The sequence below is a fragment of the Nannospalax galili genome, unplaced genomic scaffold (assembly GCF_000622305.1).
Source record: "Nannospalax galili isolate Female #2095 unplaced genomic scaffold, S.galili_v1.0 scaffold127, whole genome shotgun sequence".
In the NCBI taxonomy this organism is placed as follows: Eukaryota; Metazoa; Chordata; class Mammalia; order Rodentia; family Spalacidae; genus Nannospalax; species Nannospalax galili.
Genome location: NW_008360326.1, coordinates 11,431,057 through 11,455,979, shown reverse-complemented (window position 1 = coordinate 11,455,979; position 24,923 = coordinate 11,431,057). Strand labels below are relative to the sequence as shown.

Genomic DNA, 24,923 nt, shown 5'->3' with positions numbered 1-24,923 from the left:
TCCACTTGTCTGTAGACATTTCTGAGTAACCTTATATAACTCTTCTAATTGTTGGGGCCTTGGAGCTCCCAAGATTATATCATCCATATAAATGTACACAGTGGCATGTGGCAGCAAGTTAGCAGGCCCCAAAAGGGTTGTCTTCACATAGCTTGGGCAGAATTCTGGGCTATTGGCCATACCTTGGGGTAAAACAGTCCATTCATACCTCTCATCAGGCATTTTAAAGTTGGTGGAAGGTACAGAGAAAACAAACTTTTCACAATCCTGGGGTTGTAGAGGGATAGAGAAAAAACAATGTTTAATGTCTATAACTGTAAGAAATAAATCTGAGGAAACAGCAGGGATCCAAGGCAGTCCCCTTAAGGGTGTACCCACTAGGGTCATTCTAGCATTGACTTTACACAAGTCTTGCAACATTCTCCACTTGCCAGAGGCTTTCTTAATAACAAAGACAGGTGTGTTCCATGGACTTGTACAAGGCCTGATGTGGCCCAAAAGTAATTGTTCCTGCACAATTTCTTTCAAGGCCTGTAGCTTTGCCTCAGGGAATGGCCACTGCTCCACCCATACTGGCGCCGCAGGGGACCACTGGATAGCTGGAACCTGAGGGGCAGTGGCCCTTAGAATTGGAGGTGAACCTGATGCTCTTTCTTTGGCTCCACCCTATAATTGATATAGCGAGACGACCCCTGAGCTGCTGATTCGGGTAGCCTATCAGACTCTTCAAGGTCCAAAAGGTCATCATAAAAGGCCTTGTTATCAGTGGTTATGCAGGCCTGTGCATCCCCCAAAATATCTTGTCCTATGAGGTTGGCAGATAACTCTGCCGCCACCAAGGGTCGCACCTCCCCTTTAGCTCCATTTGCATCCTGCCAGGTGAGCCATTCTCGAATCTCCTCTGATGGGGTGTACCCTCCAACACCTAGGAATCAGGGCACAGAAACTAGGTGCCAGCGTGATGGGACGTCCTCCTTTCTAAGAATGGTCCTATCAGCCCCCGTGTCCATTAGGCAGCAAGATCTCCTGCCATCTATTTCAAGATCCATCTTGGGCCTTACACCAGGGATAATAGGGACTGTCCAATTCACCATAGGTTTTTCTCCTCTCCCGATCCCTCCCCGATGGCATTGTAAATGTAGCCAATCATGGGGAAGTCCTCCTTTTGTCAACGGGGCTGGAGGCTGCCCCCCACTTAGTTTAAAGGCTTTCCTTCAATATCAAATCTGGATTTACATCCCTTTTGCCAATGGAGCCCTTTGTGACATCAGGGACAGGGCATAGATGGGGTCTTTTTGATACCCCACCTCCAGGCTTAGGCCAGTTCTATCGCTGAGAGCAATTTCTTTTAATATGGCCAGTCTGGCCACAGCCAAAACATGGGCCTTCTATCCCTCTAGGCCCCATTGTTACCTGCTGACCCAAATTAAGTGAATTAAATGCCTGGTTTAAGGCATGTATCAGAGCCTCTGCATCTGTAAGACAGCAGCCATGGCTTTGGTTTGCCCCCTCTGGGTTCCCACCTCCTTGGAGGCAATTATCCATTGTTCCATGGACCTGTCCTTAAGGCCAGCACAGGCTATCTTGTGATCAGCATCCATTCCATCCCATACCAGGAGTTTAGTGAATTCCTCCCTCAATGGTCCTGGGGGTAATTTTCATTTTAAGCTCTTCTCCACTCTGTCTATAAACTCAAAGAGGGGTTCACCAAGGACCGGTGGGTTGGCACTTGCATTCCTCTCAGCCTGTATCCTGCATTCCTCTTTAAAGAGGGCACACCATTTAATATATACAGGGCTAGGAAGGACTGTTTTGGCGAGGTCCAGCCAATCCTTTGTAGTACACTGCTGATGAGCCAAGCCTTGGAGGAGAGTATCTACCCAGGGTGATCCTGGGCCATCCTCAGCCACCACCTTTTTTAATTCCTTTAAATCCTTCAACTCCAAGGGATACCAGGGGTCAGGGCGCATGCCTCCTGGGTTTACATTAATAGGGTATGTTTCCACCCGTGGCCTCACAGAAGCCTCCTGAGCAGGGCCAGAATTGTGGAAATGGGGACGGTTTTCATGAGTTTCAGGAAGCCTTGAAGCTGGCCAGGGCACGCCCGAGGTGCTGCTTGGTACTTTGGCTGCTTTTGGATTCACTTCTGTTGCATTTCTGCCTTCTTCCTCAAACCCTTCCCATGATTCCCATGCTGTGGTTTCTGAAGGCTCGTCAGGAGGTGGTGCCGAGGGCTTAGGGCTCTTGGGCCGAAAGCATGCCCTTAAGGCCGAAATAATAGGGTAGAACTCCAGCGGCGGATCAACCCCCAATTGAACCTCCCTTTGTCAAGCTAGACATTCCACATGTTCCCATGTATCCCCAGTAAAAACATTAGCCCCAAGTAGCCAGGGAGCCAAATGAATCACCTCTGCCCAAACCTTTTGAGCTAGAGGATCTGACAAATCCAATCCCCTGCTTTTAAGCATATCTCTCAGCGCTTTAAGCTCTGGGTCTTCAAACTTAAAAATTGCGTTCCCCATTTTTAGGGTCTTGCTTACCCCGAACCTCTTCGATTGGCCCCAATCAGTTTTTTCTTCTTCTTACTTCTTTCTTTTCTTCTTTTCACCTTCCTTCGAGTGCCACGTTGAGCACCAGATGCCGGGGGTTTGAGCCAGTGACCCCTGGCGAGGTGAGGATTGGGGATGAGTAAGCACACCATTCTCCAGCCCACGCTGCCCCCATTACCCCGGGACACTTAGACGCAAAGGGGAGTCTTAGTCAGGCAGAGACTCATTTATTGCAGGTGTTACAAAGCCTATAAAGGCACCTGGAACTCCCCCCTCCCCACTGAGGGTGTATCTTAAGGATGGTCACGTGGTGATCATGCACTCCTCAGCAGTGCAGAAGTATTCTTCAGACTTTCAAAGCAAGCCAGGCTGTGCCCTCAGTAACTTCCTTTCGGACCCTATGCAAGGTGGGGCTTTTAGGTCCCCACATCAGATGCAGAAAATAATTATTTTTTCTAAAACTAATGCTAATCATTTACTAAGATTTAGTATTTAAAACATTGATTAGCAATAGCTGTTAGCATTATAGCAAAACATCTCCTTCATCTGGTACTGTGACACTAATATAAACCATCAAGGAAAAGCATTTTTGTGGTGGACATCTGCACTAAAAATGGAAAGACAGTGTACTAGGCATGGTCTGCTCTATACCTCTACTCCTAGGCATTCTTAGTTACTCTTTCTTGTGTCGACATTTTATTTTGTTTTTTACTTAAATTTTTATTAATTTTATTTTGTGTATGAGTGTATAGCCTGCATGTATGTAAGTGCACCCATGTCATGCAATGCCTGTGGAGGTCAGAGGAAGGCATTGGATCCCCTGGAACTGGAGTTATAGACGGTTGTTAGTTGCTATGTGGGTGCTGGGAATCGAACCCCGGTCCTCCACAAGAGCAGCCAGTGCTCTTAACGGCTGAACCATCTCTCGAGTCCAAAGTTTTTATTTTGAAAGTTATACTATCAAAAGGGAAGATTTTAAGCTTTATTAGTTAATGTACTTTCTTGTGATTTGAGTGTGAAATGGTCCCCATAGGCTAATGTGCTTAAACACTGGTCCCCACTGGTCTGTGGATGCTTTCGGAGATGGAGCCACATAAAGACAGGAGGGAGTAAGTCTTTAGCAGGGCAGGCCTCGAGGGCTTTAGCCCAGCCCTGTTTCTCTTCAGGCCTCTGCTTCCTGACCCACCCAGATGTGAGCACGCGACCTTGTGCTCCTTCCACCGTGGCAACGAGCCACTCCTGATGCCCTGCCATGATGACTATGCCCTCAAATCAGAAGCCCAAAAAGTCCTTCCTCTGTTGTCTGCTGTCAGATATTGGTGACAGCAATGAAAAAAAGTAACAATATTCATGACCGTCAACAGACTTTTTCTTAAAAATATTTAAAGGCAGTCACTTCAGCTTATGGAAGAAATGATTTTATTCCTATCCCTATGGTTCCTCTGTTTAGCTAAGCCCTGAGTTAAAAGTTACTGGTGAGAGAGGTAGAATTAGCTTCAAAGAAGTTTGGTGTTTTTTTTAAGATTAAACCACATTAAAGAGTTACTTGTATTATGAAATGAACCACTTAAATTTTGATAATCAAATATCTTTTACTGGCATAGCAGCTTATCATTTAAAATATTTTTTCACTGATATTAAATTCTACGACATTTTTATTACATTTATCAAAACACAGGTAAATTGTCTAAACCACCAAATAACCTCACCCAAGATGTGGCTCTTGCCTGAACCTCTGCACTGTGCATTCTAGTCCTGCTTTCAAACATAAAATTTATTGAAAATGTAATATGTTGGAAATGGATTTTCTGTAAAAATAATTAATATCAGACCAAGTTATAAAAACAAGTTGAGCTTGACCATATAGTCTTTAAGTCCCTGAGACTCATCTAGTTGGATCACACACATACATGTCAAATTTTTCCTCTCCTCCTTGAGCCTTTTCTGTCATATTTTATATTGCCTATCAATGCAAGTGAGTATTATGTAATGTTCCATCAGTTGTTCACATAATAGGCCTTGGTTCCCAGGTATTTCCACCCAATAGTATTCAGAAGGAGATACAGATACATTCCAGAGCCAGATGCTTCCTTCCCAACTTAAATCACATATGAGTGACCTCTGTTCCCTGTATGTAAATCCAATCTTATTAAAGTTTACTGCACAGTGATCAACTCCAAGCCTAGACAGTTGATAATTACTCATTGTGAATGTTTTGTAAACATAATTTGAGCAAATGTATCTGAGTCTACTTTGGAGAATTTCAAAAATTCATTATAAATTTGACTTTTCCCCGTCCCACTGTGCTTATTGTTGATCCTACTTCCGGATTGTTATTAAAATAAAAATGTCTTCTTTATAGTCACATTAACTCAAATGTTTCAATTACTTGCTCTTCTTAATTTAAGAAAACTAGGAGGCAGTTCTGAATCTCATTAACGTTTCCGTGTATTCATGACTACATATTTTGTGATTTTTTTTGCAAAGGTATTCCCTGCAGCTGATTATTAGAGCAGTAAAGCTAAACTGTAATCATTTCTCATAGAATCATATTTGGTTTCTATACCTAGAACAACTTAAAGCTGTGCAACTTAGTGGTAATAAGGCGATCAGAAATGCTTAACTGTAGGCGGATAATGACTTTGAGGGGTGCCTGACCTCAGTTTTCCCAGAATGCAAACCATGACATGGTCATGATGGACTATCATAGAAAAGAGCATTGATGGCTTGGTTAGAAGCTGTCTAAGATAAATTCATTACTAAGCAATCTCCTCTGACATTGGTAGGGGAAATGTCAATGTAACTGTTTAGTTACTTGATGCTGTGAGATATAACAGAGACCTCTCTTGACCATGTTTCAAAGGGCAAGAGAAATGTGGCCCAAGCACCTACAGAAGTGGGTCCATATAGTCATTAACTCACTCAAAAGACTTCATGGTTCATCGTTATGATTTGCATCTTGTTTGCAAGACAATGATTCTTAAAGAAAATAATATTTTCTAAGTTCTCCAGGGATAAGTATGAAACATAAATAAGAAAATTAAGTGTTTCATAGCTACATTCTCACAGCACACTTACACCTCAGAGTCTTCAAGCTTATGATGTCATCTTATTTTACTGGATGTAGAAGAATGATCAGCTCAAGTCCTAAATTCCTTATCCTGATGTATGCCATTTCTAAACATATGAGAACCGTTTTAAATTTAAAGAGGAATGATTTCATAGTATAAATAACCATTCATTCAAAACTCTTATTTGCCTCCTTAATATAAAATTATTACTTGGAAAACGCTAACAACGCTAAAACAACTGTCTTATCACATCTCAGAAATCTGATTTGGCACCACACTCTATCATCCACTTGAAGGGATGTTGAATATGCTAATTGTTATGTTGATTTCTTAGGTAAGCTTGCTGTGTCAAAATGGTTGCCTTCTTTAAAAATGAAAAAAAAAAAAAAAAAAAACAGTGTAGCATCATGACCTGTGACTTAATGAATGCTCCAAGAAACATTCTGTCTCATTTGTTCGAGGATGGAACATTCTCATTACATGAATGAGAACTGAAGCACAATTTTATTACATTTAAACTATTGACATGTTCTTCTGATTCAGAAGATTCTAATTAGAAAACATATTGACTTAGTATAGATCTGAATTACGTGAAAATATATCAACAAATAGAAATCGCCAGGTCTAATGTTTGATGTAAAAGGATTAGGCAAGGTTTAGACTAGATTCTCAGCCACAAGTTTTACCAAAAAAAACTTGATATTAAGTGTAACTGTAAAAGTTGCACACTCAAATACCTACAAGTTGTGAATGGAATAAGTGAAACGAGTTAGACAAAGAGATAATAGAAATGAGCCGCAGAGCCAACTAGACAAGCCATGCCCAGTCACGGGGTTAATGACCACTCCCTAGCAAGCAGAGCTCTTGTGTTTTAAAACAATCTCCTAATTTTTAACTGCTGACATCAAATTCATATTAGAAAAAAATAACTTGGGGAGAAAAATACAGCTATGGGACAGAGCTGAGTCCTAAACTGCCTGATTGTCCTTTTTACATAAAATTTTATCGAAATTTCACTCTCCTTGAGTGTTCCAAGGTAAGGAACTAGTTACTGTTCTCAAGGCATTAGTTCCTTTCACTGATGTCCTTGGAAAATGATCTTGATGTTGTGTAAATATAGGACAAAGGATTATATTTTAACTTCCAGAAACAAATGCTCTGGGTCTATAACTTAGAAGATTTCCACAGATGTAAGTAAATAATAAGTCATATCATACTTTCTTGACTGTAAAACATCCTATGAAGCTGAGGTTTCACAGAGACCCAGCAAACCCAAAGGCACTTACCTAAACAGATACCCCCTTTTTGCCTAGTTCAAATGAATCACTTTCAGTAGTTATTTAAATCCTGGGTTTCCCCAGCTGGTGTTCACAAATATTTTGGTCATAATTACTGTGAATGCGGGGAGGGATGTGTGACTTGGCTGGTACTCAGAAAGGAACAGGACAAAACCGGGAAACATGCAGAGATCTTGCCTTGAAATCTGTCACCCAGCCACCATGATGCTAAGCCCTCTTGTACCATCACAACCTGATACCTTTCCTATGTCTTTATGGAACTATTACAGTTCCTTCCCATCCTGAAGAAGATGCTGATGTCCACTTCTTTAATAAAGGTATTTTTAATTCTGTCTCACTAGGCCTTGCTGTGCATATCAATTACAAACCCCATTTCCTAGACTGCATGACAAAGAATCAGTGTCTGGAAGCTGATCGTGATGGTGCTGAAGTACTAGCCCTTGAGAGGTTGAAGGAGGAGGACTGTTGTTGAGTTCATGGACAATCTGCGCAACATATTAAGTATATCAAAAGTGTTCTGAGAGAGAATGCTGTCATGTAAAAATATATGTGGGAATGTATTTTAGAGTGCACGTCCCCCAGGAATTGTGTTTGCATGTTGGAAATGGATAACTCTGAGGCGTTCTGCAGCAAGGAGGCCAGTTTGTTCTGTTTGGTCTAATGTTTCTCAAATTTAGCTGACATTGTGCATCTCTTGTCTGTAATCCTAACACATTAGGAAACTCTAGAACAAGGTCAGGGGACAGAAACACTGACAAGAGGAGATGTTGTTTGCAGCTTCTGATTTGGGAATGACATACTGAAACCTGACTTCCCAAAGAAAAATGGCCACAATGGAGGGATAGTTAAAAGACATTCAGTCATTAGAATTTAATGATGGTTATATATAAAAACACTTGAGGAATTTGAAAATGAGTATCCGGTCCCCAGCATTACCACCTAGGCGGAGGTGCCAGCCACGTGGTGATAAAGCCACATAGAAGGTATTTGGATGATAATGCTGTGAGTGTTCCATTGTCTTTCACTGATTTTTTAGTATTTAGAATATTTAAAAGAAAAGATAATTGTGCTTTTATGTGGTTTATTCTTGGAGCTTTGTCATGCAAACTTTCTATCATAGCACTTATCAAACCATCTCTTTTAAATTCTGTAAAGGTAAAGGAATTATTTTATCTCTCTTGTTATCCTAAAAACTTAGTGCAATATCTGTGCTCATTTTTGGAATAAACACATGGATATAAACAATTAATAATGACTGTGAAAAGAAAGTAACCTTATCTAAGTTGAGAATTGTAAGTATGAGGGAGTCTGCGTGGCCCATCATTGAAGTTGCAGTTCATGGACAGGCTCTGGGAAGCTTGGGAAGGAGCAGGACCCCAGGATGACAACTGTGTGCAGATCTAGGAACAGTGTCCTTGGCGTAAATCACGGCTGAGCTTTTGGTCTTCATGTCATTTCTCTCAAGGCATAAGTTTAGAGAAATGGCAGTCCCGTGGGGTGAGGAAACGTCGACCCCCAGGCCCTGGAAGGTGAAGGATAGACGAGATGTTACCTGAGGGAAAATCAATGCACAATGGCCATAACAGGAGAAAGAGAAGTGAGTCTCCCAGCTACTTTAATTCTGCCCTGTTCTATAGATTTGAAGTTCAGGTTTTCAAATCAAGTCTGGAGCAAGCTTTGGTTGTGGTTTGAGAATTTGGTATACAGAACAAAGTCGGGTTAACACTAAACGTCAAGCACTTTTTGAAGCAAGAGTTTTTGTTCTGTGGCTACATTCAAGACAAATATAAGGATTTTTTAAAAAACTTGAATATTCAAATTTCATCAAGATAACATGAGGAAATTAACTGGGGTGAGAATAGTGTCAAAACTCTTTGCGACGCTATGTTTACACACCTTGTTGAGCTCAGGATCATGTAGGCAGAAGACACAGCTGCTTATTTCTGAAATGAATTCTAAGCGAAAATGGGGACTAAAGTAGCATCTTTGGGAACACTCCATCTGGACTGACAGTGGAGAGAGGGTCTCTGAGTGGACATCATCCTTCTTTTCCAACAAGCACTGGAGACTAAAAGCAAGAAAAAGAACAAAAGCTTGTTTTCTTTGTTCAGTCACTGATTTACCTAAAGCAGATGATACAAGTTATCTTCCTTAAGAGCACAAAAATAGAGAATATTAAGAACGATTAATGTAAAACAGCTTTAGGATAAAGAGATCCAGGGAGACCCCTGATTTGCACAAGGTTACTCAGCCCAGAAGTGAACAGAGTGAGCCCCTACATGCCCTTCCACTGCAGTTCACTGGTGTATTCTGTCTAAAGGAGAAAAAGAGAAATGATTTATCAATGACGGTCTCCACTCACTAGCTATGGCTTCTTAAACACAGAACGAACACAAATTGAAAGTTGGTTTCTAGAAATAGGCCCCTTATGCCAATCAAAGCAGACGGGTGCCCATTCCAAGTACTGCTGAAGACCCTTTGGTGCTAAGTAGCATATCTCCTTCCCAATCTGTGGCATCCTTGCAAAAGAGAGTGAGTCAGATTAAATGTCCCTTTGTCAGTGTACTTTAATACCTTTTTATGTCCTTGGAAAGTTATAGAAAGGGCTTTAGGAGAAGGCAGAGAAAAAGAAAGTGCTTTGCCCCAATTTTTTTTTTCCTGTTCACAACATCAAATTGGTAATTATAATGTTGGTCCTTGTCACATGGCAGTAGACAACCAGCACAGTTGAGACATAAAGACCATGCTGTTTATTGCTTTGGGGATTCACAGGCCTGTTTAGGCAGAAAAATAACCACGAAAAGATAAAACAGCATATGATATTGGTTAAAACATGGTTTTCTTAACTTCCTTGGTATTCGGGTCTTTTGTGTGGGATGCAGCAAGATGACAGAAACAGGAAAATTGGAACCTTTTGTACTTGTGCACAGTGGGGATTTTAAGATGAAATTACCACAGTAGCAAGAGACAAGGAGCACAAAGGGTCAGCTGTGGACAGCTCGGGTGTGCAGGGTGGAGGGCTACTGGGTGGCATTATTCACCTGATACCCAGAGGCTCTCCTACCACTCCCTTCATGTCCTGTTACTTTCACTGCTATGTCCAAAGCAATTGTTGCCCTTTTCCTACCCCTTCCTCCCCCTCCTGCTAATGCTCAGATCTCAAACATCTAGGACCTTCCATACCTCCTCCCAAACACATGCCGTAGCTCAGACCACCTCCTCAAAAGAATTTTTTTCATTATCACACTTACAGTTGACATATATTGGGCATTTTGTTATATTCCCAGCACTGTGCTAAGTGCTTTACACACGGTCACTTATTAAGTCTCACAGCATTCAATGAGGTAGGTATCATGCCCGTTACTTTTTAGAGGGCAATTTGTCCAGAGTTCTCCAGCAAGTAGGTGAGTCTGACTGCAGCGCTGTGATTTTACAGCGTGCACCTTCACATGTGAATCCTCATCTCCAGCTCACCTGGGTGTCCATCTTGCCTCTTATAAGGTTTCGTCTCAGTTATTGAAGGTTATAATGGCATACTAAAACAACCACAAAATAGAGACACAGGCTCAGAGACTCATTTAGAGAGTGGGATTTTGAGGTATGTGGAGAACTTAGAGTGGGTAGTAGCTATAAGGCCAGTAGGCTTTAGTTGCAACAAGTAAGTCAGTTCAGCAGTTCAGCATTTTAAGAGGTGCCAACCTCACTCTAAAGAGATATATCCACCAGCCTCTAGATCACTGATCTGAAAGCCATCATCAGAAAAACACTGCACTTGGGCCTCCGCCTGTGGGAGACTTGGGCTGCCTCCCTTCTTAGAGAGAGTTTTCAATGTCTAAAGACAGACGGTTGATCATGACAGTTGGAAAAGAATGGCATGTTGGCAGGTAGGAGAGGTTTAGTGGCATCTAGTGGGCAGAGACCAGGGAGATATGTCATTAAACATCTTAAAGTGCACAGGATACCCTGTGACAAGAAATGACCTGATCCAAAATGTCGATAATTCTCTTTTAGAAAATGGAGTTCAGACAAAACTGAGAGACAGCATGGGCCCATAGGGAGATATGTCATTAAACATCTTAAAGTGCACAGGATACCCTGTGACAAGGAATGACCTGATCCAAAATGTCAATAATTCTCTTTTAGAAAATGGAGTTCAGACAAAACTGAGAGACAGAAAGCATGGGCCCAATTATTAAGGCCCACACAGAGGAGATGATGTAAAATCAAAGGGCAGGGCAAGGGGAAAATGGGAGTATACCTTAAGCCTGGATTTGACTGACTTTTCTCAGGACATTTCTTCTTGGCCTCCTAAATGTACTGCATGATCCAACTGGTTAGTTAATTCCACCTGTCCAGAATGCATTAGGAAGTGAGAACATTTGATTGTATAGCATGACTTCAGTCTGGCATAGATCCATAATTAATACTGAAGATGGTTTCCAGTTCCTCCTGAGGACTACTAGATAATTCTCAACCTAAAATAAAACTATTAAGTGAACAAACTTCCTGGCCATTGTTTCTCAAGGTGTGGTCTGTGCAGCATCTTTAATGAGTATCACCTAGATGTTCACTAAAACTCCAGATGACTGACCCCACAAAAGACTACCCCCAAAATGCATGTTTTTAACGACTTTCTGTGTGATATTTATACATACTGGAGAACTTTTGTTCTTTTGTCTATTCTTACCATAATAACTTTAAGGTAATTACTTTAAACTTTATTGTCTAGGCCACAACTCAGGTTACAGTACCTGGATGAAACCATTTTGGACTTTGACTAAGACAGTTCTCTTCTGTTTTCAAATTCTGTAGCATGTACTATTTGTGACTGAATTTCCACCTCCTTATATGTTAATATACTGATGCATAGCACCATCTCCCACATGAGCTGTGGAAAGGCCTGTCTTACTCCTGTGTTTGTCACTGACTAGTGACACTTGGCCACCAGGACTTTCATCAGAATTCAAACTGCTTTCTATTTGGCCCATCCTCATAAACCAGATTAAATGGACTCAATGTTTCCTACCACTTTGATTCTTATTTACCTGGTAAAGACCAGAACAGAAAGCAAGGGGATTCATCCTTTAATTGGAAATCTTAAGCTACTACCCATTAAAAGGTCAAGATTTCACTACAGTACGCACAGCTAAGACACTCCACCCATTAATGCTCTACAAACCCAAAAATTTCTTGATTGCAAACCAAGGCATGATTATTACCAATTCCACAATCCAGGACATTGATGCCAAAATCAAAGTACTATTTTAGCTCTCCTGCCTCCTGACAGAGGCCGCCAAATGCATTATGATAACATTAAAGAAGTGAGTTGGGGGTGGACTAGATCACAGACATTTGTATTTATGCTGAGTGTGATTCACTGGCAAGAGATCGTTGATCTGCATAGCTAGTTGCATTCATGCTCAGAGTTTGGCATTATTCATTTGTGTATGTAAGGCAAGCGAGGTGGTCAATGCCTGTAATTCTTATACACAGGCAGGGAGGAGTGGAGGCAGGAAGGTCATGAGTCCAAGGCTAGTCTGGGTTACATAGTGAGTTTCATGTCAACCAGGGCTACAAAGTGAGACCTTGTCTTTTTAAAAAGTATAGATAATAATGTTTTGTTGCCCTTGGCTTCTCTTTTTAGTTGTGTAGGTGGGTATACATGTGGGGGTTGTACATCATACATGTGTATGTACATGTGGAAGCCAGAGTTCAACCTTGGGTGATTTCCTCAATGGCTCTCCACCTTACTTTTTAAGACAGGGTCTCTCACTGAACCCAAAACTCACTGATTGGGCTAGACTGTCTGGCCAGTAAGCTAGTAAGTTCCAGGGATCCTCCTTCATCTCCTGGTACTGGGATTGTAGACACATACTACTGGACCTAATTTTTTACATGAGTGCTGGGGATCTGAATTCAGGTCCTCATACTTACATGGCAAGCACTTTACTGACTGGGCAATGTCACTAGTCTCTGCCCTGATTTCTTAAAACATAGCCTTTCATAGTAACAAAGATCATCAGAGAATAAAATATACATAATTGTGATAATCTATAACCAAATAGTCCACTGGAATTTGGTCTCTTCATTGTGCACAGTGTGATTTTCAGAGAAATTATTAAAAAGTGTGTGGCCTTCATATTAGAAGCAAGGCAATTTTCAGTAGGTATGACAATTGGATGGCAATTTTAAGTGCTTTTCTTATTTCAAGGGAAAGGGCTCCTGTCTGTAGCAAACTTTGCCAGCAGTGTACGTCCTGAGTAGGTGCTAAACTAACAAGCAGATTTTCTATGGAAAGTCCTACTGGGTTGTAGTCTCTATGCAGTAAAAGGTCAAAACTTTGGTACAGAGTTCCTCAGCCCCATGTAATAGGCTGTTTTTGTATGTCTTCATCTGACCATCTAAGGAAGAAGTCATCTGCTCTATCCAGGAATTCCTTTCAGTCTTCTTCAAAACATAAAGGACTAATACTATGCTGAAAATTGTGTTGCCTTTCGATAAATTTCAATGGGAAAAGAATATTATGCTCTAAGTGAAAAGTTAGCTGCACCCCTCTTTAACAGAATGCTAGCAATCCAGCTATACATAGTAATATAAGCCAGAGATGTGGGCTGGAGAGATGGCTTAGTGCAATGGTAAAAACACTGGCTGCTCCTGCGTGGGACCTAGGTTCAGTTCCCAGCTCCCACATGGTGTCTGACAACCATCTGTAACTCCAGTTCCAAGGGATCTGATACAGCTTTTCTGGCCTCCATAGACACTTCATTTGCACACGTGCAAACAATACATTCATATACATAGAATAATATTTTTTAAACCAGAGTCTCAGGTCAGCCATGGTGTTTTAGGGGTTGTAATCATCTCTTTGTTCTTATGCCTAGGCTTCTGAGGATGGAGGCAAGGGAATATGAACAGAGTTTGGTTTCTGTAACATTATGGTCATCTGTAATAGAGCTCTTACTTTCAGTAGCAGATCAGATTAATGCTGGACGCATTTAAATCCACCTGACGTCTTAAAGACAGTGGATTTACATAAAATGTCAGCACTTACTCTATAACAAAGCACCAAAAACTTGAAGGTGAATGATAAACTCTGAAATAGGAAACCAAGAGAAGAATAAACCCCCAAATCACCATTCTTTACATTTTGAGACTTAACTGTAAAATATATAAAGCAGCAACGCTGTCTCTAGAAGTGGGAGTCTGTGAGCAGGGAGGAAGTCTATGACTGAAAAAGTCGACTCCTTCTCTGATTGTTCCTGGATTCTAAGACAGGGCTACTAAACTCAACCGGGAATGATTCCTTACCTCCCTCACTTCTTCCCATCCAATCCACACTAAGAATTTTCACCTGTGGATTTCTGTTGAATTTTGATAATATGAACAAATATCCTTACACCCTGTTACAAATTTGCAGTAAATAATTTAAATGAAATCTTAAATTATTGAAATAAAGATAATTTAATGCATATATTACCCCCCAAAATCGCACACAACTGATACATACATACACTAAGTTCACATACTACCTCTCAACATGCGTTTACATGCATTTACATGCCATATATACACACATAAGCTGCAGGTAATGTCTTTTGTTGGTTTGTTACATTCTCCTTCATCGTGATCCATACTACATGGTATTCTTTATTTCCCATGAAGGCACCAGTATCTTATACTAAAATCAATGCTACTTGGATTAGAGGTTCAATGACAGGAAAAACCATGGTATTCTGCAGACATTGCCCACTGAAAGCCCTGTGTTTAGAAGTGTGAGGTTTGGTTATGTTCATTTAAACTCTCCCAAAGAAATTTCTTCCATCATTGGTAACTCAGAACTGTGCCATTGAGTCGACCTTTCTCACAAGCAGTAGTGAGCTACTGAGCAGTACCCTTCTGTCTGGGGCCAGGCTCTGGCAAAACCACAGAAGAAGAGGAGGATGTAGTTGTTGCTGCTTGGTTTCCTTTAACCATGCTGCACAGTGATGAGCAGAGTGCAGGTTCTCTGTGGACCTACCTCGATTTTCCCTGAGAGAAAGGCCATGCAGTGAACTGGCAAACAGGAAATTGATTGAAAATGGAAGGAAAAAATGCGATAAGCTCTTGAGAAATTCTCTAACCTTCAGGAAGTCATCACAGCAAGTTCGGAAAAGCTCAAATACTAACACAGATAAGGAATAAAGACGGATGGATAACATAGGTAGAAATGAGTTGGAGGTGCTCTAACACTTGTTCAAATTAGGATTTCCAACCCTGTATGGTTCAATAATGATGTCACTTACAAATTGGATAGCCTGAGTAATTGAATGTAATTATAATCGAACATTTTGAAGCAACATAATTGAACATTTTAAAGAGGATCTTCTCAAAGCTTATTTCCTTTAGCTGGTTGCCTTTGTTATCTGACTATATATTTTATTGTATTTCCATTGTTGTCTCCTCTCTTCCCACTTTGTCTGGTTCTGCTGGGCCTTCTTTTCTCACTTTATTTCATTGTGCTTTTTTCCAGTAAATGATCTACAAACTTAATTTCTGTTTACTCCCACTCATTTCTCAACTCAACAGAAACCTGAATCCCACCTAATTGCTCACTGGAAACCACATTCAAAGGCCAAGTGTTTTCCTCCCTTACACCTTCTCAGTACATTCTTAAGTTAAAAATTCTATGAAAAAGTAAACACACAAAGACCAGACCATGGGTAAGGTAGACTATATCCATAAGATATTCTGCTAGAAAAAACAAACACTAATCTTTTAGCTCTATTATGGCAAGGCTTTGCAGATAAGAATTAAGGTTATATGATGGTCAGTTTTCAACTTCAACTTTCCACAACTTAGAATCACTGGAGAAACAGCCTGAATGTGGGGTATTGTTTGGATTGTTATTTGATGTGGGAAGACCCAACCTGAATGTGGGCAGCACCGTATCATGGGCTGGACCCTGAACTGTATAAGAGTAAAGAAAGCTAGCTGAGCATTAGCAGTAAGCAGACAGCTCGGGTGCATTGGATTCTCTCTGCTCTTGACTGCAGATGTGATATGACCAGCTTCTTGAGTTCCTGCCTTGACTTCCCTTCAGCCATAAACCATAACCTGGAATTGTAAGAAAAATAAATCCTTTCCTCTCCTATGTTGCTTTCAGTAAGGGTATTTTATCACAGCAACAAAAGTGAAACTAGATACGGAAACTTATTTGTTGGAAATAATTGTTATTACTCAGATATCATAGAAACATTTATACATGCACGTGGCTATATATTCACAAGCATATGCCTACAAAATTTATGTATTGCCTTCTACTTACCACATGCAGATCACTGGGACCATGTTCTCAATTCTCTGTTAGGGAATTCAGTTTACTTTTAGGACCTCTAAATTGAACACTGCCTTTGACTTTCCTTTTCACACCTCCAGCCCTGCCTCTTCCCTGAGTTCCAGGGATACCCCTGCCCCCGCCACCGTCTTCTTGACACAAGATTCTACATGTTGCATATTCAGGGTAAAGAAAGAAGCCCTTTCTTCTTATTTCCTTGTATAGTATCCATCTCCTTATATCCAAACTCAGGAACCCACAGGCATCAGTGAACTTCCTAGAAGTTAAGAGTTCAGGCCATCCAACTGGACTTCCTGATTTCAATCCCGGCCAATCTATTCACTGACTTTGTGACTCTAGGTCTACTACTTTCTCTAGTAAGACTAGGGTGATAATAATAAGATCTTCCTCACAGGTTGGTTCATTGGTTGGAATTTAAATAAGTACTTAACCAACACCCAGTGCTACTGCTGGCGCAACAGCTGTTAGTTTCCATTTAATTGCCAGATCCTTCTTTATTCTCCTTAAAGTTGATATTTCTGCTCTGTAGTTTTCTGCCTTTCAGCACTTTGTGTTGATATCTAGATTAAAACAAACACTTGGACTATATTCTCTGCAACCTGTCCTGTCCGTAGCTTCCAATTGAGTATCTCCTAAAATATCATTTTAATTTTTATTTAGAAATCCCTGAGTAGTCTCCATCACATTCCGATGGTGGAAACGTTCATAATCTTGGCACTCAGAGCCATAAAGGATCTATCTCTGGCTTTGATTTCCAATCATTTTCTATTTTTCTCCCTTAATCCTTGACTGCCTCTTAGCCTCTGTAATAACTAATAGTTATGCATTGCCTAAGTTATCCTTACTTTCTACAAGGTAGTGAGTATGCCAGGAAGATGAGACCTAGGAAGGGTGAGCAGTTAGCTAAAGGAGATCAGTCCCACAATTCAGACCATTCTCCCTTTATGCCTCTCCATGCCAGAAGTCCTTGCCTAGAGGAACTGTTCCCTTGCACTCATCTATTTTACACCCACCTATTACTTCAGACCTACCTTAAGACTGACATTTCTATAAAACTCTCCCAGCTTCCTGCACTCTCATGGGCTCCTCTGTCCAGCATAGCTTCTTAAAACTAGGGGGAATGCCATACATTTCCTACACAGCCTAGCAATGCAATTCTGTCACTTATTTGTATCAGATTTCTTTTTTAATGAACTTGACAGTGACTTGCTGTGATTCGGCTAGGTTATCTTTACTTCTGATTTTTGCCCGTTGTCATAGTTTTTATTATCATTGTCCAACACGTGTCTGAACCACCCAGAAAAGGAATTAGAATGGGAAGAGATGACTCTCAGAATGCTGATGAAGCCGATTTCACTTAGAAACAATGAAGGTAGGTTCTGAGTAGAGAACGCCAAAGGTGCCATCCCATGGAGCATGCTCTGCTGACCTATTGGATTTGTCCCCTCCTTTGCAGTCACCATGAGGTTTGTCTAGCTGACATCCCCAGATGATGTTTGGCAATGCCCCTTTTTGAAGGAACCTGTGCTTAACAGCCAACAGAATGGGGAAATGAGCCATCATTTTTTGCCCCAGGCTGGATATAGAAACCTGGCCTCAATGTATGCAGTGCTTGAGTTCTGCCACTGAGCTGTCTCTAACAAAATGAGTCATTTCTAGATTGCAGAAGCTGAGGCATAGGATGACTCCTGGATTAAGAACTGTGGCGCCTAAAGAGGAATTGAGGAGAGAATACATTAAAAGATTAGAGAGAGGAAGTCGAGCTTCTCAAGATTCTATGTGTTTGTTACAAGGTGTCCTGCCTGTCCTCTAAAACCTTAAGTGAGAGGTTTAGAGTTCCGTGGTCAGGAAGGCCCACAGACACATATCAAAAGTCATAATCTTTGTTGTTGAACACTTCATACTTTTCTAATGAGTGCGTCCATAGCTATTAGATTCTCAAATGAGTCAATGATTGAAAACAAAGCTGTAAACTACTATTTTTCATCCATTAAAATAAAAACAAATCTCACACCAGAACAATCAGATCATGGAAGGACAGACTCCTCTGATGTCATGCCCTACCATCAAGCTGATCTTTGAACAAATATCAAAGGGTTAAATAGAGGGTAAGTGCTGTTTCAAATCAAATACATATAGTGGAAAGAAATATCCAGTGACTATGCAACTAAAGGGCCCATGCTGTACAAAATTCTCAGTTGCTTAGTTAGCCAGTGACATCATGACCACATAGTTTACCTCTGTGGTTGTCATTTATACAGCACCTGGTTGTTTTCTAGTCATTTTTAAAAGAAGTCTTCTTAGTCTGCATGCTTAGGCAAATGATAAGCAGAATGTCTTATTACCTGCTTCGCACAAATCCCTGTATGAGGAGAAAAAGACGAATACAATCCAGATGTATGTCTGTGTGCCCACTCAATCTAATTACTCCTGGGGAGAGGAGGTGGTCCAATCCTGTGGCCTCCAAAGATTTTTCATCTCACCTAGTAGACAAGGCTGAACACATCCCTATATCATTTACCTACTTGTAAAGCTTACGGTTCAAGCTGCTAGTTAATGATCCACGTCACAGTCAACAAGACAGACAAAAGTCTCTACTCTTATGCAGCTTGGAGTCTACTGGAGGAAGAAAGAGCAGAAGTAAAATAAACAGTAAACTGCATAGTAGTATTATAGGCTCAGAAGTGTTCTTGAGAAAAATAAACAGAAAAGAGCATCAGTGGGATAAGGGAGAGTCCACTCTGAGAAAGTCTCAGAGGAAGTGAGAGAAGACCTAAAGACAAAGGCAGTAACTTCCAGGCTCTTTTGTAATCATTTCACATGTAGACTTATGCTACACATGTCAATGTATGTGAAAAACTACAAAGCAATATTTCTTTTTTAGGTGACCAATAGAGATACAATTCTGATATCTTCTCTTGCGACTTAAGTGCTCATCTTGGGAGATCACTAATTTAGTCTATACTTGTAGGCCCAGCTTCCTTAAATAAGATTCTGTCTGTAACTCTATTATTACAGTCTGCCTTTAGGGTCTAGTCATGATTATACCATTCAGATGGCTGTTTTAGTGTTAGATATGAATGCCCTATAGCAAATTACCTCTTTGATAAAACCTTGGTTGGGTTCCATGGGTGATGTTCCATCCTGTGGTCTATGTAATACTGCATCACTTTGTGAAGCTGTTAGGCATTAAAGCAGGTGCTTAGGAAAACCTGTGCACAGAAGTAGTAACTAAACAGCTGGTCGTTAACTCCTCACAGGAAGCGGTAACTTGTTGGTTTTCCTTTCCTTTCTGTTGAGTTATATAAATGTAGCATGAGCATTTCCCTTTTTAGGAGAGCAGAGAGATTTGTTCAGCTTGGTGAAGCCTCAGAGAGAAAAAGTCTAGCGACATTGATAGTTTTTAAATATTCTGTGACTCAAATCCCGGCCGTACGATGAGCTTCAAAGGAAAGGAATTTTGGAAGAAGAGACGGACCGTGAGGAGAGTGAATCCTGAAGGAATCCACAGGCTTAGTGCCGTAGGTATCCAAGCGGGTGTCTGCTTTCCATGGTCCACCTTTCTTTGAAAACGATTAGCTCTACAATGGTTTTCTCACACAGACTGCTGAGCAAAGCCCTTTGATAAAATAGCTTCTTCTGCTTGGTTCTTAAATGCCTGCTTTTAACTAATCTTTATTTTGGAAGTCACATTGTTTTCAAACTGCACATAACTGTGAAAAGTACTGATAGTGAATTTAAACTGAACATTGTAGAATAATGGGAATTCATCTGGGGTTATCGTAATATCTATGGTGGAAATTGTTATTTCTGGAATAGTCTTTCTTGGTTTTGCTTGTTTGCCTTCAGATTCATGTTTTGGTTGGAGTTTTTTCTTCTTCTTTTTGAGATGAGGTCTCGTATATAATCTAGGCTGGCTAAGAACCTACAGTGTCGTCCAGGCCGACCTCGAACTCCCAGCCAGGCATCCTCTGCTTCAGTCTTCTGAGTGCCGTGATGACAGGCAGGGGCTGTCGCTCTCTGCTTCATTATTCACATTCTCAAAGCGAGGCCCCGAATCACCTAAATTAAGACCCTAAGTAATTATTATTTCTATAAGATACATTTAAAAAATATTGATGCTCTGTTTTTATCTTGTACTAATAATTTATTTAAAAATTCTTAGAAAGAATAATTCAAGCTTTGAAGGAAAATGGAAAGTTATTTCATCAATAGAGCCAAGGAAGATTATAAAGATATATTTTAAAGGTCAAAAAATTTTGATTTGATTTTGCTGTAAAAAAAAAAAAATAGTTCTTGTTTAGTCTTGCAAGTGAAATAGGAGCTCGGGGGAAAGGTCCTTACTAAAGAATCCTAGATGTCTACCTGTAAGGACACTCTGTATTCGCCAACTGCCAGACCACTTCGTGTCACGTGGAAGGTCCACTGCATGACAAGTGGCGGCTACGGCATTACTGGGTAGGGCACGTTGGAAGCTGATCTTTTCACACAGTGCTTCAAACTCTGCCTGACTTCTTCAGAGCAGGCCTCCTCAGCCTCAACATCATTCTGGGGCTCTTCTGTACACTGTGTGCTATTTAGCCACATCTCTGGCCTTAATTAAGGACATCTTTATTGGAGCTGGAGACAACTCCTAACATTGTCAAGTATCCTCTGAGCAGGAATTCCTGATTGCCTGGTTGAGAAGTACATTTCAAAGACTAAAAAACTTCACTAATACAAACATCCATAATCTATAAACAGAGGGGCCTGTTTATAGATGCATATATTGACTTCATGAATTTTCATTTGGGAATATACACAAACAAATAAATGAATAGCCACTCAGTCCGTGATAGACAGAAACCAGGCAAAGTATGCTGCCCTCAGTAGGAGCCCTCTTCATTCTCAAAATGGTTTGGTGGCAATTTAAAAGGAACAGAATTTATTAGCAGTCTGATCTGTAAGGTTGGTATTGTACTATTCTGTTTCTTTCTCAGTAGTGCAGGTCTGCCATGAGCACTCAGCCTTGACCTCAGGCATGTACCCTGGGTTTTTGATCCAAAATTTGCTCCTCACTTACCAGAAATGAGAGCTCAGTTGTGTCCTCTTGACCAGCTCCATAAAAGCCTCTTCAGCTGTTTATCTTCAGTCTGTTAAAGACTATAATTGTTTCAAAAACTCGTTTTACTTGTAATTATTTTAACCTTTAGACTAGTCCAGAAAGCATAATTTCCCTGCTGCATCTACCTCAGTATTTAGAAGTACTGTGGGTTATTACCCTGAGATTTACTTTTTCTTTCCACTAAAAGAGACAACACACAGGAGAAGAACGTGTCTATCTCACATTCACCACACATACAGTATTGGCAACAGGACAGTCCCCCGTGTCTCACAGCATAATAAAGCTAATCACTCTATGAATTCTCTTAACTGAATTTGAACGTATTGTTCCTAAGTACTATGGGAAAAGCGGCCAATAAGGACCTGGTGTTTTCCCACAGCATTCAGTTGCAATGTATTCAAATTTAATTAAGATCATTCATACAGTGATTAGGTGTCTTCTGTGGAAGGCACTGGGGACTTTCCTGCTACAGTCGCCTGCTTGGGGCCTGCCTAAGATAGGCATATCTACTTCCACAGGCTTTCTTTTCTGCTGAGTAGAGAATTATTTCATCCATCTTTCAGTGGTATCCTAAGCTGTGGCTTCCATTTTGGAAAAGAGAATCTAGAAAATAAAGCAAGTCATTGGAGGACTGAATGAAACAGATGTCTCGGGGTCATCCTGATTCTTGCCCTTTCTATATGCCTGTGCAGATTACTTTAAATCACTCTGAGCTTCTGTTTCCTCTTCTCTTAAATTTTTTACCGTAACATTGTCCTTAAGATGACTGTGGAAATTAAATTTAATAATGAGCTTTTCTCAGCATGGTTTGAGTGCTGCAAAAGGGTCTAAGTGTTTTCCTGTGTCTTTGTGGTATTTTAGGTTTTTTTAGACAGGGTCTCACTATGTAGACATGGCGGGCCTGGAACTCACTATGTAGACCAGCCTGGCCTGTACTACAGAAGTACTAAGAGTAAAAGCATGTCCCTTCACACCTGGCTAGTGTTTTATTTTTTTTTTAAGTATTATTATTTCCAAGGACAATGACAAGGGTACAGATTGCAGTACAATTTTCTTCTCAGTGGCTATAACTGGGGCCCTGACATTGTGCATGCAACTTTGTCATAGCCAGTTACTCAGGAGACATTCTTCTGGATTGCACTGATCTCTTTAGGCTCCAGGGTCCCTGATCATTAAGTGTGGACAAGGCTTGCCTCTGAAAGAGCATGTCATTTCCTCCACTGTGCAAAACCAGTTTAGCAGAAGCCTACCCAAAGTCAGATGGAACGTTCCACGTTCATCTAAGCTTCTAACAACTAAACCTACATCCCTATGTTGCCTTTAAAGTTGCCAGAAGAGGTGGTAGAGAAGAAGCAATTCAAGAAGCAGAATTCCCAACAGATGCACATGAGGCCTAAAACTATGTTAGACAATAAAACAATAGATATGTTTTTTAATTTTATGAGCTTTGCCATATATTGTAGTGAAAGGAAGATAACAATTGTTGGGTGTAATTATCATAGTTTACTTGTTTTCTCTTTGTAATGATTGTGTGAATTTTGTTACAACATTCACTCTTAATTTTCAGATGAATATAAAAATTACTGGATTTCATAGAAATCTAGAATATGTATTCATATCCAAGACTTCCTGAATCATGCAATCCAAATTATATATTTCTTGACCCAGACTGACAGTTTTGTGTATTCTGTGTTCTTCAAATGCTATTAGAATTTCAGTCGTTTTGCAGACTGGGGATATTGCTTAATGGTAGGGTTTTTGCCTAACGTGTGAGGCCCTGAGTTAGATCTCCAGACCCTCCACAAAATAAAGCTATTGTTGCATCACTCCTTTAAAGGAAACTTTTCATTGTTTTGGAAGGTGAACATATCAGCTTGATTGTCAAATGCGTTGACTAAGAAATTCCTATACATATTTTATTCCACTTTTCTATTGGCAACACACAGTTTAGAGAACACAGCTGCATTATGAGAAATGTCCAAGAGAAATGAAACACTTGTGAGATCATCACAGAGTTACTTCCTTGAATCTCCGAGATATATGTGTTGTTCTCTGGTTGATGGTTTAAAAAAAAAAAAAAACAACTGCATTTCTATGCTTATTTTTATTTTTTGCCATGGTTAGCTAACATGATCTCTGGTACATAGAAAGTCTTAATAAAAGGTCATTTCCTTTGTCAGTTTTATGTCCTAATTTGGAAAGAATAAATCCATGGTTAAGTTGAGTTGCTATATCAGTCATCTGCACAGTTGAAGAAAAATGCAGAACTTTTCAAAATAAATGTGGTTCATTGTTTTAAAGTTGTTACTGGTTTGTGGATTATTAAGCTGCAGGATTTCCAAGTATTTGGAAAAGTTTGGATATTCATGACAGTTTGTTCTCTCTTTAATGATATTACGTATTAGCACTTTGGTAAGAAATGAAAACTACAGGCAGAGATTCTAATTGGAATGGCTTCCACTGCTTCCCATAGTCATCATCGTGAATCGCATGTTCCATTATCCTTCGTGTTAGATTTTACCCTAGAGTACTTATCCAGGATAACTCTTCTATGTTAATGTGGATAGTCTCCCCTTCTCTTCAAATATGCATCTCGGCTGTTTCTGTTTCTTCTATACAGACATTTGGAGGAGGTTGCCTATATAGGTCATTGTGTAAATAGCTAGTTACCAAAAGGGAAGCAGTGTGGGGTCCCAGGAGTGAAGCACTCACAATTTTGTTGGATTTTTATGGTGCTAGGGATCAAACCCAGGGCCTTGCGCATGTTAAGCAAGCACTATAACGTTGGACAGAGTGGTAGCTTATGGAAAAAGAAATGAGACAAAAGGACTGAGATACAAGCTGGCTGTAGGGATAGAATTTCCAAATGAACAATTTGAAAGAAAACCAAGAAGCAAGAGTAACCAGGGACTTCCGAATTCAGTCAGACCACAAAAATGGAGAAGTATGCTTTGAAACTTGATCCAGCCTCAGAGTGTAGGTGAGCACAGATCAGGGGAATCTGATTAGGCAGCAGCAAGAGGGAACAGTTAGCCCAGGTACCAGAAAAGCTGCTTTTAAACTCTTCTTTGAGGGGCGCTTGCAATGTAGCCCACATGACCTCACTTTCCTCAAGGCTGACTACTACGGGGAAGAGAAGTGTTAAGACAGGAAAGAACCACCTATCTATCAAAGTGTAAGATGGGTCATTTGTTAGAGAACGGGTGTCACAGTACATAGGGAGGGCACAATCCCATCTCTTTCCTGATACGGAATCTTTTTAAAGATTACCTCAGGGACTGGGGAGATGGCTTAATCTATAAAATGCTTGCTGTGCAGGCACAAAGCCCTGAGTTGGGGTGAGGGCATTCATTGGCCAGCCAGCCTAAACAAACCGGTGAACTCTGGGGTCAGTGAGGGATCCTGACGCAAAAAGAATGAGGTGGAAAGCAACTGAGGAAGACACCTCACATTGGCCACTGGGCTCCACATGCATTCATACATGCACACACTCATACACATGTACACATACCCACAAGCACATGTCCATTACATACACATACACACACACACACACACACACACACA

General features: G+C 40.6%; 1 protein-coding gene across 6 annotated transcripts in view; it reads left to right on the top strand.

Moving 5' to 3' along the window:
• The window catches only part of Dock10 (dedicator of cytokinesis 10), a 302,587-nt gene that overhangs the window by 85,808 nt on the left and 191,856 nt on the right, over positions 1–24,923 (top strand). Inside the window, exon 1 of one of the 6 annotated variants that reach the window (XM_008825830.1) lies at positions 19,535–19,773. The exons of 4 other annotated variants lie outside the window; for them this stretch is intronic. In XM_008825830.1, the coding sequence (XP_008824052.1) occupies positions 19,690–19,773 (84 nt within the window). In that variant the 5' untranslated portion in view covers positions 19,535–19,689. Of the gene's footprint in view, positions 1–19,534; positions 19,774–24,923 lie in introns of those variants that run through there. One more of the 6 variants, XM_008825827.2, reaches the window with a different exon arrangement.